At 36.2% G+C, this 13269-nt stretch overlaps 1 protein-coding gene across 1 annotated transcript in view; it reads left to right on the top strand.

Moving 5' to 3' along the window:
* SDCCAG8 (SHH signaling and ciliogenesis regulator SDCCAG8) overlaps positions 1–13269 on the top strand; it is a 101133-nt gene that overhangs the window by 55052 nt on the left and 32812 nt on the right. Inside the window, exons 13-14 of the mRNA XM_035900255.1 lie at positions 2055–2163; positions 8703–8834. Of these exons, the coding sequence (XP_035756148.1) occupies positions 2055–2163; positions 8703–8834 (241 nt within the window). The remainder of the gene's footprint in view (positions 1–2054; positions 2164–8702; positions 8835–13269) is intronic.

The following is a 13269-nucleotide window of genomic DNA, read 5'->3' as shown; positions in this document are numbered from 1 at the left end:
TTTCTGTGAAATGACATCAGGAACACCTGTAACCTTTGGCTGGCCGAAGGGAGCAGATGCTAACTACACCGGAGATTCCGAATTACATATTAGTTAGCGTTTAAAAGAGAAAATGGAAAGTATTGCCCACTGTCTGTTGATTTCAGAGTGCTGCTCTCACATCTGTTGCACCATCTGGATTATGAGTTTATTTACCTGTGTTCAAGAAACGTAAAGCTGAGAGAGACCACAACAAAGTAGAAAAACAAAGGGCTTGTTTTTGGCTGGATTTTCAGGCACACATGTTATATAAAGAAAATAGCATCAGAAGCTCTGCGGGAAATGCTCTGAGCTTACAGTTAAAGTCTCCTGAATAGCATTGAACAGTTCCCACAGTACACACATTATAGCTACTCTAAAAGCTTAATGAGTTTGCTTCGGCATCCAAACTGGAGAAAAGCTTTAGCCATTAATCGGTTCTTAATTCACTGTCGCAGCTGGATGTAATTCACTGGCTCCAAATTGATATGTTCCTTTATTTAATCTTTGCAGCCTCAAACATTTTTAGCATTACCATGTGCCCCCCCCACCCCGACACCCTCAATCTAGAAGAAAGATGTTTAATCCCTTGCATACTTCAGGTTCTCGTGATAGGAGACTTCATTGCATTGACTTAGCTGATCAATAACTTCTAACCTTTAATCTGGAAGTAAAACGGGTTTTCCAAGCAAACAAAAAAAGTCTTTTGTCATTGTGAAGTACTATGCCAACAACATTAATAGTGATGCATATTTTAAAGAAAAAAATAAATTTTTAGATAGGAAATCTATAGCCCCTGAGCATGGAAAGAAGGAGGAGCTTCAGGCCTTATGGAACATGGTATTTTCATATGTTTAATAAAATACCGTTTTTACCTATCAGTCCTGTATTTGTATCCTGTATTAATCTTAAGCAGTGTCAGATAATACTTGAGGTAGCAGGCACATTTACATCTGCCATCTGATTTTCTGCCTTTTTTGCAGCATTGTCACAGTAGCAGAGGACCTTTCTGTGTGTTCAGGGAATTCAAACAGCTACATTATGGCTGCTGTCTACACAGTAGAAAAGGAAAAGAAGCTCTCGGAATCTTTTTTCCCTACTCTAGCCAGCACATCTGCATATGACCAAGTATAATTTTGCACAAGAGATGTGTAATTTACCCTCCTACTGCATAAATTGTACCGGTATACAAAAAGGAAACAACTTTAAGGCTGAGTTTGTTTTTATATATCTCTAGTAGAATTAGGAGTTGAAAATTACAATTATTTATTATATGCAAAAGAAACCCTTGTGTATTATGACCCTACACGTATACAAGGAATTTGGTAACAATGGTCTCTCTTTCTCTGAATGATTTTAAAAGCTGAAATCAAGAAATACTATTTTGCAGTATCATCCTTTTGAAAGAATAAAAATGCTTGATTTCTAGGTCACAAGTTTTGGTGCAGCTGAAACTGATAGTAACTGAAAATTAACTTATAAAATGGTTTCACTGCAACTGTCACTGGACAATAAGTCTGTATCTTATCATTAAAGAGAAAAAATACATGAATCATAGTAAGTGCAGGACACAATAAATAAAATAACTTTTTTTTTAAAGAGAGAATGAAATGAGTCTACAGCGTGAGTGTTTGGGTTGCCAGTGTATCCTCTGCACCATTTGAGCAAGCAAAAGGCTGGTAAGGCGTGGCTTGCCAATTTTATTCCTTCCAGAAACGTCAATGAATTTCCAGCTAAAAAGCAAACCCACCAGATTAGATATGCAGTCTTTATGGTGATTCTTGTCATACAAGACCTGATTCAGTGGCAACATTGATGTAACACACTTTAGGTTGGCTTATTCTGACATATAGCCTGTATTTGGTGAATGATGATGTTATAATTCTGTGTCCAAGCAGCTGAAGTTTAAAAACCATACCAAACACAGAAGGATCTAGAGGAAAGAAATAAAGAATGCATAACATTGTTTCTAAATTATCTATAGATGTACATAATTGTAAAATAATTTTCTAGTTTTATAACTTTGTAATTTCTAGTAAATGAACTGGATTCATTGCTGACCTCCCAGAATACATTCATAGCAAAATTAAAGGAAGAATGTTGTGTGTTGGCAAGGAAGTTGGAACAAATGTCAGAAAAATACAGGTTAGTATATTTTTTTTTTTCTATTTTAGTATTTATTATTATTCATCTTGTCCCAGGTATTACACATCATCTCAATATAGTGTATGCCACTTAAGAAATATGAATGGATCTTTATCCAGGGTAATTCTAATTTTCTACTTTTCAGATTGTTTCTGCCTTTTACCGCAAATGTCTTAGACAATTCCAATGTAAAAGCTGCACACTGTTTTCTTCCTGATCTTCATATTCTTAATATGAAAAGTGGAAAATTGTTAACAGAGCTACAATTCAAGCTTATCAGAAATTATATGAACAATACTAAATATTTAAAGTTCTTTAAACTGTAGTCTGTTGGTTTAATTATTCACTTAAAGCTCCATTCACAATAGTACGCACTGAATAATTATCTCTGAAATAATTGTCGTCAAAATTGCTTGTCATTGAAGCTCTGATTCTGCCACCACTTGTTATGTGGCGCTCTTCTTAAAATCAATAGCAGGTCTAAATACAAAGCCATTAAAAATTCACGAATAGAACAAAACCTGGAAGCTATTTAAAAGTTTTCTAGGACAGGACTATCTTTTTTTAAAAAGAAAAAGTTAATTAATTTTGTAGTTCTGTGCTAGTAAATAATCTGATTTTACATATTTAAGTGTGAAAATAGTCTTTGTTCTGCAGGGTTCATATTTAGAGTAGTGAACAGGACTGAAGTGGTGAGTTGGCATTCTGTGACTTCGGTAAATTTCATGCAAAGTGAATTTGATACTTGAAGGTAGGATTCATCTCGCATGGCTTATGTGAAGTAAGGAAAATACTCAGCAAAGGTAAAACTGGTTTTCAAGATAGGATTTTTCTGCTGGGCAGATTAAATCATCCTGTTGAGGAAACATAACAGGGGCAACACTCATTCAGGGAGAGTGTTCATTTATCCCAGTATCCTGTTTCCAGGAATGGTCAAAGGGGAATGATATAAGTAGATGACTGATATATACATAAAAAAAAAATTGTGTTTCCCACAGGTACTACTTCTAATGCCCATCCTACTTTCCACTGAATATAAAGTGTTGACTAATTGTTAAGTGGCTGAAGTTGGGAGATGAATCCCATCCAGGCTGTTTGGGGGAGAAATGAGAAACTTGAGGAAATGTAAGCAAACTTCCCTTGCAAATGTTGTGATGGGTACTTGAGAGAGAAGCAAACAGAATTTTTCTTCTGAAAAAGCAGAGCTCCTCTGCTAAAGTAATACAAAATCTGAATAGATTCAAATCATATTATTATTCCAGCAATAAAAATGCACACAGACTTTGTTGCTAGAGCTCACAGTCACAGACTAGTAACTGTAAAAGGATGAAGGAAAGACAGAAAACATACTGTGAAAACACATTATTCTCTGAAAATAAATAGCAGAGATTGCCAAGTGTTTCTCCACCTAGCAGCATTAGCTGACTATGTCAAGAACCTGAAAAAGGGAAAAGAAGCCCTCTTGGATCTCCAGAAAGTGGTATATTTTGCACAAGAAACAGTATGGAAGAATGTATGAAAGCAGTTCTGAGAAATGGCCCTAAAATAGCTTGAGCTTGCCTTCACTGGAGTGGGAGCTGCTGCAGTCAGTAACAAGAATGGAGAAATAGGTAGGGGCAAACAAAACATGTGAAAATGAGAACAAGAAGGTGGAGCTGGAGATGGTGGAAAATGAAAAACTAATAGGTGGCTTCAGAAATTTATATCATCAAGAGATCAGATGCAGAAAATTACTTTAGCAAAGTTTTAAATACATGATCAGCCTATACCTTTCAGTAGCATCTCTCTGAAAGACAATCTTCATGCTCATTGTCACTGGATATAGTGTAAACCCACAATTCTGGGACAGAATGCTGTAGCTTTGTCTTCTGAAAAAAAGTAATCATTTTTGAAAGATCTTATAACTTGGTTCTCATGTACATTAATAAAAGCAGATCATAAAGCAGCAGTGTGCCCTATTTGCATGGAAAAGTTTGTTTGTTTTTCACCATGTTTCTGATGTAGTAGCCTTATAAACTGAATTTTGGACTTGAATATGTATTTTCTTGCTATACTTCCAGAATCTTTGTGCCTTAGTTTCCATAGGGGTAAAAAGTAATGGTATACTAGCAGTACAGAATCATTATTTAACTGGTAAAACACTCAAGCTTTTTTTAATAACAGATGCAAGAATAAGTTTAAATAAAATTTGGGGGGGTTGGTAGGAAGTAAAGGGCCCATTTGTAATAAGGCATTTCAAATTTATCTGTGGCAACTACATATTTGCATAATTTAAGTGGGCTGCCTCTGAATTATGTGTATTTTTATATCTAATACAGGTTTTCTGAAAAATCTAAACTGAAGTTTTCTTGTTTATACGTAAGCTGGAACCATTTTTGTGAGCTAGCCCCTACATGGGATTAGAAAAGCTTCAGAAAGACAATGTCAGACCAATTACAAACCCCTCAAGCTGTGCAGAAAGAAGATAGTGCCTGTGAAGGTTTTTGTATGCATAGGCATGTTTAAAAATATAGTCCTTTGTTGATTTCTTCTGTGTTATTTTGTTCTTCTTTTTTTTTTCTCTGATTGTCAGTCTGAGTTTCTAGGTTGTAGATTAATGCTTAACACTACCCACTGTGTATTTGTGATTTGCGTTTTGTAATTAAGGGGAACAATGGGAGTCCATTGGGTCTCGTTATATATAATGGTTGGTTTAATTTGTTTCACTTCTATCTTGTTAATTGTAAATTGATCATTAAGATTTGAATTCTAATCTGTCACCAGGGTTGTGAGTATTGAAGCTAGAGCAATGATCCTGGTTTTAATCACTGATGATGAGAAACAAATTTTATAATTTTGGTACATATTGCAGTTCATATATTTTAACACTGTATTTTATGGTGTTATAAATATTGTTAAATGACTTTTAGTGTAGTTTTACTGTTTGGACTATAATGTATAAATTGTATTACTGGTTTGGCAACAGTAGGCATCCAACTGTGTGAGTTTAATTGAAGTAAAGAACACACACCCGGCTGAACTATTTTTCTGCATGTTTGGTTGACTGCAGTCATTGTGCTCAATACCAGGGGTAAAATGTTTATTGGAGGTAGCTGTACGAAGATGTGAAACAGTCTGTCTGAAAGATGTCATAAAAATTACATGCAACAATACTGTGTCAGCAGAAAATATTTTAGAGTATGTATTTAGTTGCTGTATAAGTAAACAGTTGGTTTTAGGAGTAGGAAAAGGCAGTGCTTAAAAAATGTTGCAATGCAAAAGATAGTTCAGAGAAGTAAAGGCAGCATTGCCACCTTAGTGATCAAAATTCAGCTTATCCTAAAAATATCCTAAGGCTGACTTTAAATTGTGACTATTTAACATTTGCTGGTTCTTTGCCTTACAGTATTTGAATGTTTTGGAGGAACCTGGTTTTTGGTTGGGTTTTTTTGGGTTTTTTTGTGTTTTTTTTCTTTCCCCAAGATTCTTCCAGTAATGATGGTAGATAAAAAATTAAATTAGTTTTTAACTAGAAGTTGAGGCTTTCTTGGTAGTTGAATGCGTCCAGAAGTATAAAAGGCTTTTTGTTGTTGTCCCTGTCCTCCCCCCAGTCATCATCAATTATTTTTAATACAGTGACAAGTAAATAAGATTTGGCAAAACCTGTTACCCATCTACTTACAAGCATGCATTTTACATTTGCATTTTCATGTGATGTTGTAGCTTTGCTCTGCGCAGTTTCAAGATAATACTGATTTCATAGAGGTCTTTTGAGTCTATCAGATCTCAGAAGCACACACAGATACATTCCCATGACTGTATGGCTTGTGGGGCCAGCCTGAGCCTGCAGAAGTGCAAATCCATGCAGATGGAGTTCAGCTCAGATGGTAGCTCTCCAAATATCTGCATGCTTCAGTTTCTTCTAAGGCCACCACAGCTTACAATACAATCTGTTGGACTGATGTGGAGCAACATCAGCGTGTCTGTGCTGTGTCCTTTAGTTGTTCTGGATCCATCAGACATAGTGCTTAGTGCATAGATTTTTCTAATTTACCTCTGTTCCTGGCATTACATGTGGGCTGAAGTTCAGGACTGTCTATTTTGTCACTTGCCCCCCTCTCTCCCCTGTCCCTGCTGTGGCAGCCTGGGAGCAGAGTGATGCAGGAGCGTTTACGCAGACATGGTCCTGCCCCTGGCTGGGTGGAATTGTTACTCCTAGCATAAATGTGCTATCACATTCAGTACTTATTACAATTATGGTTGGATTTTGGGGCAATTTTGAAATTATTTAAATAACTGTTCTATCTTAATCTTTGGAAACTGAGGGGGGATGAGTGGTATATAAAGATGCAGAGGGAATCTTTATTTCCGTATAATGAAATACTTGAATCTGGGTGGTCAGACTCTTCGATATTTACTTGGAAGGGACATTGTGTAAATAATATTTTAACTGGAATGATTTTTTTTTTTCCCCTTGAGTTCAACTGTAATTACAAAAGATGTTTTAAGAGAAGAGAACACAAGTAAAATGATTCAAAGCATCAGGGCTTTAGAGCTGTATTTTAGAGATTAGAGATCGTGCTGCTCCTGTTTTCAGAGAATTCAGTATTTTGGTTTGTTTCATTAATTGTAATTTTCAGTAACATTTTGGGGTTTGTTGATTTGAATTCCTGGGTCTTTCCAGAAAGACTTTCAGGCACCTTCAAATGTGCTGGAGATGAACAAATCACTTTAAAGCTTTGAGATTTTTACCACCTTGAAAGTTCTTCTGCTGTTTCAATGAATGAGACAGCCACATACAAATAACAGAAAAAGAAGCAGGATCCCCCAGTTGGGGAGCCCTACAAACGTAATTTACAGTATTCCCACATGGCAAATGCTGTTGGTAGATTTTGCTGGCAAAAAAAGGAATGCAATCTTGAGTTTGGTCCGTTACCACTTGGTTGGGCTTTGTTACTGTTGAGTTTGTCTCTGCTGAGCTGCTCTGGAGTGGGCCTTTGCTTTTGTCCACTGATTGTCTTTCTTACAGCATCAGTGTCAGGTACAGACTGCATTCATACTGTGTGATATCGGTCCAGCTAATAACACTTTGTTAATGCTGACATTTAAGTTACTTGTATTTCTTTACTTGTATTTGTATTACTTGTAAATGATCAGTGTAAAGATTCAACTTCAGCTACCTTCCTGTAACATCCTGCCCGCTGTTATGTGCCCACCCAGGAAACTCTTGTGCATTTAAGTTTGATGTACAAATGCATCAGCACAATTCTGATGGGTTTGTCAGTGATGTTCCTTAATAGAACTGTAACTCCCCATCTGAATTCAATTACACACAGTCTTCTTCCAAAGTTTCCCTTGCTAAGTTCTTTTAGATTCACAGATGATACCATGTATTGTTCTCTAAACATGAAAAGATTATGTTGTCATTTCCAGATTTGACTTGTCAGTGTAGCAGCATGTTTTTGAGGAAGGGGTATTCCTTCCCCCCTGCACTTTGTTGTATTTTTCAGAATGTCAGTTGTTGTTGCATTCTACAACAGCCAGGAAGGTAAAATATCTTTCTGCTGTAACTACAGCATATTTAAGTTTGTGATTTAAAGATATCTCTGAAGCTTTTTAACCTCAAGATCTGGAGTGGCAGATGCCATAAAACAAATTTGCTTGCTTTTGATTCTTACTTTCTGATGGTATAGCAGATTCTGGCATGTTCTCATTAACCTTTTCCAAAGAGTTAAACTGTACAAGTGCATAATGTATATTTTATCGCAATTTAATCTGAGATCTTTTCCTGAGATTAAGAAACAGCTCATGCCTCTTTCTCCATGGGTTGATGGTTAGAGATGTAGCAAGTGGCAGTCCCAGGTCATTAATGGATCTGGTGTCTCTGCTCACCCGTGAAGAATAAGAATTGCTGGAAGTCACTAATTTTCTTAAAGGCTTTGCCAAGCTTTATGTAGATTAGGGTGTGCCTGTATGATTTGTCCCATGTTTCTTAAGGGTTTATTAATTTTTCTCTTAATGTGTTGGGTTTTTTTTAAAAACCACTGTAATGGTATTTTGGGCATATTAGGTTAATAAAGTTTCTAAAACAGTACCACTATTGAGGGTTCAACCTGTACAGTGCAGTAAAGGTTGAACAAGTTTTTAGTAGCCATTTTTTAAATCAGATGTTAGCTTTTACTAATAAAGAACTTGAAATGCGTTTTCAAAATGCTGGCCAAATTCTTGCTTAACAAGTATGAATTTACATCTATTGATCTTATTTAACATGAATGCATAAAGCCAAATGACATGCTTGTTTAAATTAGGCTGAAATTAGCATAGCCAACCTATGACTGAGTGATTGCCATTGGCTTATTTACCAGATACCTTTCAGCATCATGTTCTTTTGTCTTAAGATTATTTGAAACAGTGTTTTGTTTCTCTAAGTTCTAGTAATAGCCTGTTTATGCATTACATATACATGTATGAAATCTTATAAATGCTGAAGCCACATATTGATGGCACGCTGCAGGATGAAATCTGACAACATCCATCATCACTGTGGTTTACTTTCGTAGATCTGAAGTCAACCAGCTTAGTCAGGAAAAAGAGTATCTTCATGGCAGATTGGAGAAGATGCAGAAACGGAATGATGAATTGGACCAACAATGTATCCAGCATGGGAGAATGCATGAGAGGATGAAGTCGAGGTAGGAGGTCCTGTTAATCTGTCAGTATGTGGTATGCTCTACTGTACCTCTTGTGTTGTGTAAACGTAAAAATGACACTAGGTTGTTTGAAAGAAATATTCTTTCCTTAGGAAAATGACCACCCCTTCCCCCTCCCCAAGCATTCTGTCAAGTTTTTTTATAACATCTTTTGCTTGTGCCATTTTGGATAAATAAAAGGAAAGCTTGAACAACATAGTCTTCCAAAGAATTTAAGCCTAGTACATATGTGTGTGGGCTGCTTTGGCTGTTATCTGCTCTAACTTGGATGAATTGTCTTACCATATTAAAAAAAAAAAGGGGGGGGGGGGGGGGGGGGAGGAGGAGAGAGGTTATTCAGTAATACGAATGTAGACTACAGATGTGGATTCTGTAGTGCCATGTAATAGGTGTATTTTTTGGTTTTACCATTTTACCTTTCTCAGTAATATTTAACTTGTATGAACTTGTATAAACAGACAAATCTTCACTGAAGATCTTAGTAACCAGAGAGCTATTAACAGCTTCCAGGCACCACTAGCCTTCTCAGAGAAGCAGCGGCTTTCTCTGGAAGAGCTGGGACCCGCTACAGCAAGACTAGTATGGAATATTTCCACCAATACGAAGTGACTGTTCTGACCAGAGTGTCCAGATGATAATGCCTTGTACTGTGATTGGGATTAGATGTCCTTAGAGATCACTTCTTTTTGGTACCAGAAAGTTCGTCTATGCTCTTGCTCTGTCTTCCGCTCCACATTCGGTGTAACAGGCACTGGAAGGAGCTTAGGCATGGTTGGGGAGGTAGATGATAAAGTAGGGAGATGAATGAGAGGCAACTCTGCAATCCTAATAAGCCAGGCTACGTCTTGTCAGTAGTGAAAGGCAAAATGCAGTTTAACTTCATTTGGACTGCAGAGTCCTGGCTGGGCAAAATTCTGTTTGCTTTTTTTGAGCATTGACCACCTGATAGGAACAGAGTTTGCATATATTGAAGCAGCAAGTCTTGTATGCTCTTTTTTTTTTTTTTCAACTATTGATTTTTATTTTTTTTTCTGTTTGCTGCCATCTCTTCGTTTTCTGTCTGTCCATACTAGCTTGTTCTTGCAAGCGCTCCATACGTTCTTTTCAGTCGTCCAGACCCCCTCCTTTCCTATTCTTTTTCAGATTTCTGTCTGTACCTCATCCTGTTCTCCTGTATCCCAGGGTTGTAATAATCTTTTATAGCTTAGAGAACAAAGAAATTAAAAATGCCATGACTGTGTCCCTAATATATATGACCACATAATCTTTCCATTTATCTTGCCTCCCGTTTGGTTTCCTTACTTGTGGTGGATTCTTAGCATATGGGGGACATGCACTAAAGACTCAGGATTACTTTCAGGGGAAAAAAAAATTAAATACCTCTCTTTGGTTTTTTTGGGGTGGGTTTTTTTCCTCCTCCTAGCTGTCTCTGTAGAATTATTAGTAGCTAGTAGAATTTAAGACAGCTTTGTAAGTTTTTAGGACAACCTTTCCTCTGTCAGAACCAAATAGTTCTACTGGAAAATGTTGCTCGTTCTCTGCTGCAGTAGCAATGGTTATACTGTAGAAAAGATGATGCATTAATCCAGAACAGAAAAGTGGTTTGGAAGCAGAGTGGTCATGCTGCAGGCAGTGGCTTATGGGCTGCTGCTGTTCTGCTCACAACAAGGATTGAAAACGGGACAGTGATAGCATTTGTCTTATTTAATATTTTAGAATATGTAAATATGGCAGAGATTATCAGGTTTTTGAATCATGAACAGTATACTGTACCAGCATTTTAAGAGGGGACTCTTAATATATTTTTCATTATGATCTTGCACTATATTCATTTAAAATCCAGGTAATAAGTGACAAGGCTGATATAATAAACTGCTTTAAAAATTCAGTGTAATCTAATTTTAGTTTCCATGTGAGAACTGTAATAAATTCTCAGTATCAGTTTCCAAATTATAAAAATGGGCTATGAAATATTCTGATTTAGGTGAAGAAAAGCAGAAAGTATAACTACTAAAATAAATAAATCTCCTAGTTCCTTATGTTTATGTTGAAGGACTTCAACCAAATAAAAACAGTGATTTTTCTCTTCTGATTTTGAAAAGAGAGATCTGACTGCTATTTAGTAAAGGCAGAAGAACAAATAATTTGTTTTGCCTCAAATTTTCATCCATCACTCAGATACTAATAATCACAGCAAAATAATGTTAAAGATGATTCCTTCTTAACACAATATGTTTCCCCTTTCTATGCAGCTACAAATGATACTGGTGGTCTTGCAACACCATCCTGCAAAGTGGGTTCCTACCTAATTTTCTATCTGTTGTTATTCTGGCTCTCTTCAGAAAGTTTCTTTGACTTAACTTGGGACCTAACAATTGCATTTGAATAATAAGGAATTGTGACATTTATTTAAGAAGAAATCTCTGACACTACTTGTGTTCTTCTAGGGGAATATGACAGGCCCTGATATAATTATTTTGTGGAAGGAGCAAGATCTAATTGATCAACCGGAATTTCTTTTAGAGCAACTACGTTTTGGAGATTATGATAGTTGCATTCCTGAAAGTGAACAAGATAAATCTTTCTTTGCCATTCTTATCTATGTGCTGTATATTAATATAATCTGAAGTAACATAAAACATGTTTGGCAATTTAGGGTAGTCTGGGTTTTTTTTATCATTAAAGATTATTTTAAATCAGTCTTTTTAATGCAATGCAAATATCCATCCCTTTCAGTGTGGTTTTGCTCAGTGAAATACAGAATTAAATTAAGTAGATGTCCATGTAAATGATACAGTTGATGTACGCTGTTGGGGCAAACTCGGGTTGAAAGATACACGGTTTGCAGGACCAGGGTGACATGTTAAGACTGCAGCAGAGCTTATGAAGAGGTGTTCATTTTATGTTGTTAATCTAACAGCCCTGTGGATCTTTGCTTTAGATAAATGTATGACTTCTTTTTTTTACATTAGTTTGTGCTTGTTTTGATGGTTTTTGCAGTTATGTACTTTTCATTTTAGACAGTGATTTGGTTAGCTAAGTAGATTATCTCAAAAGTATTAATAAACATGACAGGGTCGCTGATGTGCCACTGGAAGTGAACTGGTCAGCTTGTGTGACTTCATGGATCTGAATCTTGGAGAAATAAATTCTGTTATGTGGCAAAGAGTACATTGGGGTAAGTTTTCAACCTTGAAAGCAAATTTTATTATTAAATTCTTCAAATTCCCAATCTGTAGATCTGTGTTCATAGTAGAAATTAGCAAGTAGCAGAAAGTACAGAATTTCTTATAAGGCAGCTATAAAGATAGAAAGCTAGCAAAGAATAAAAAGAATACATAGCAAAAATAAAAGGTTGAACTACCCTTCTATTTTCCTCTGGTGCTCCACTCCACAAAAAATTAAATAGATTCCAGGGGAAGGCAAATCCAAAATGAAATTAATTGGGTAACTGTATGCATAATGTTCATTCGTCCTCTCCTTTATCTGTTTTCAAAACCAAATTCTAAGGCGCATGTTTTCACCTCTGTAGTCAGACCAGTTCTGTAAATGCAGATCCACTTTCTCACAAGCTCTGTTCTCTTCTGTTTTGGGGAGCAAGAAGAGAAAGACAAGAATCTGTCTAGATCTATTATTTATGGAACACATTTATGAATAAGTCATATTTGCCCAAGCTGCCATGGGTCAGAATTTCATCAGGCTATTTAAGTTTTCACTAAACTTAGTTAACAACTCCTATAGGTACAAGGTTCAGTTACAGCTTTTCTTTCCTGCATCTATTCAAAAGCAAGCATTTGATTTTAAGTCACCTGTTTAGAGAATTTCTTCTCTAGACAGCCAGTGTCTAAAATGGGGAGCAGTTAATTTAATATAGCTAGCTCTTTTCCATGTACATTTCCTGTTAAAGGCTCAGGTGATGTGTGGAAATACAGCAGATATGGAGTAGTGTCTTCAAGTAGGGGAAGAAAATCCTAAGCAATTGCTTTCCTTTTTTCAAGATGAGCCAGCCATGCCTTTACTTTTTATCAAGCAGCAAAAAAGAGCATATGGACAGTAGTTTGTAGGAAGTATGAGGCTTTTTTGAAATGTTTTTAATAAAACATAAATTTAGAAGCTTCTAATGAGTTTTCTTCCAAACATTTTTCCAAACTAAGTTCAGTATAGGGGATCTGAGGCTATTAATTTTCTCTAAAATTTTAGTTTTGGTGACTAGAGTTGGTATTACTGTTATTTTTGCTGTAATGTGTGTGCGAACACTGTCCAATCTGTAACATTAATAATATATTTAATGCAAATTTGTATGGGTTTTTTTGTTGTGGTAGCTTTTTTGGGGTGACAGTGTTGCATGTATTTCAACTATATTTTTGGTTGCTAAAGTTAAAAAGAAGAGCCTACAGGACTGGCAGTTTGGGGCAGA

The sequence above is a fragment of the Egretta garzetta genome, unplaced genomic scaffold (assembly GCF_000687185.1).
Source record: "Egretta garzetta isolate BGI_Z169 unplaced genomic scaffold, ASM68718v1 scaffold248, whole genome shotgun sequence".
In the NCBI taxonomy this organism is placed as follows: Eukaryota; Metazoa; Chordata; class Aves; order Pelecaniformes; family Ardeidae; genus Egretta; species Egretta garzetta.
This window is presented reverse-complemented; position numbering and strand designations above follow the sequence as displayed.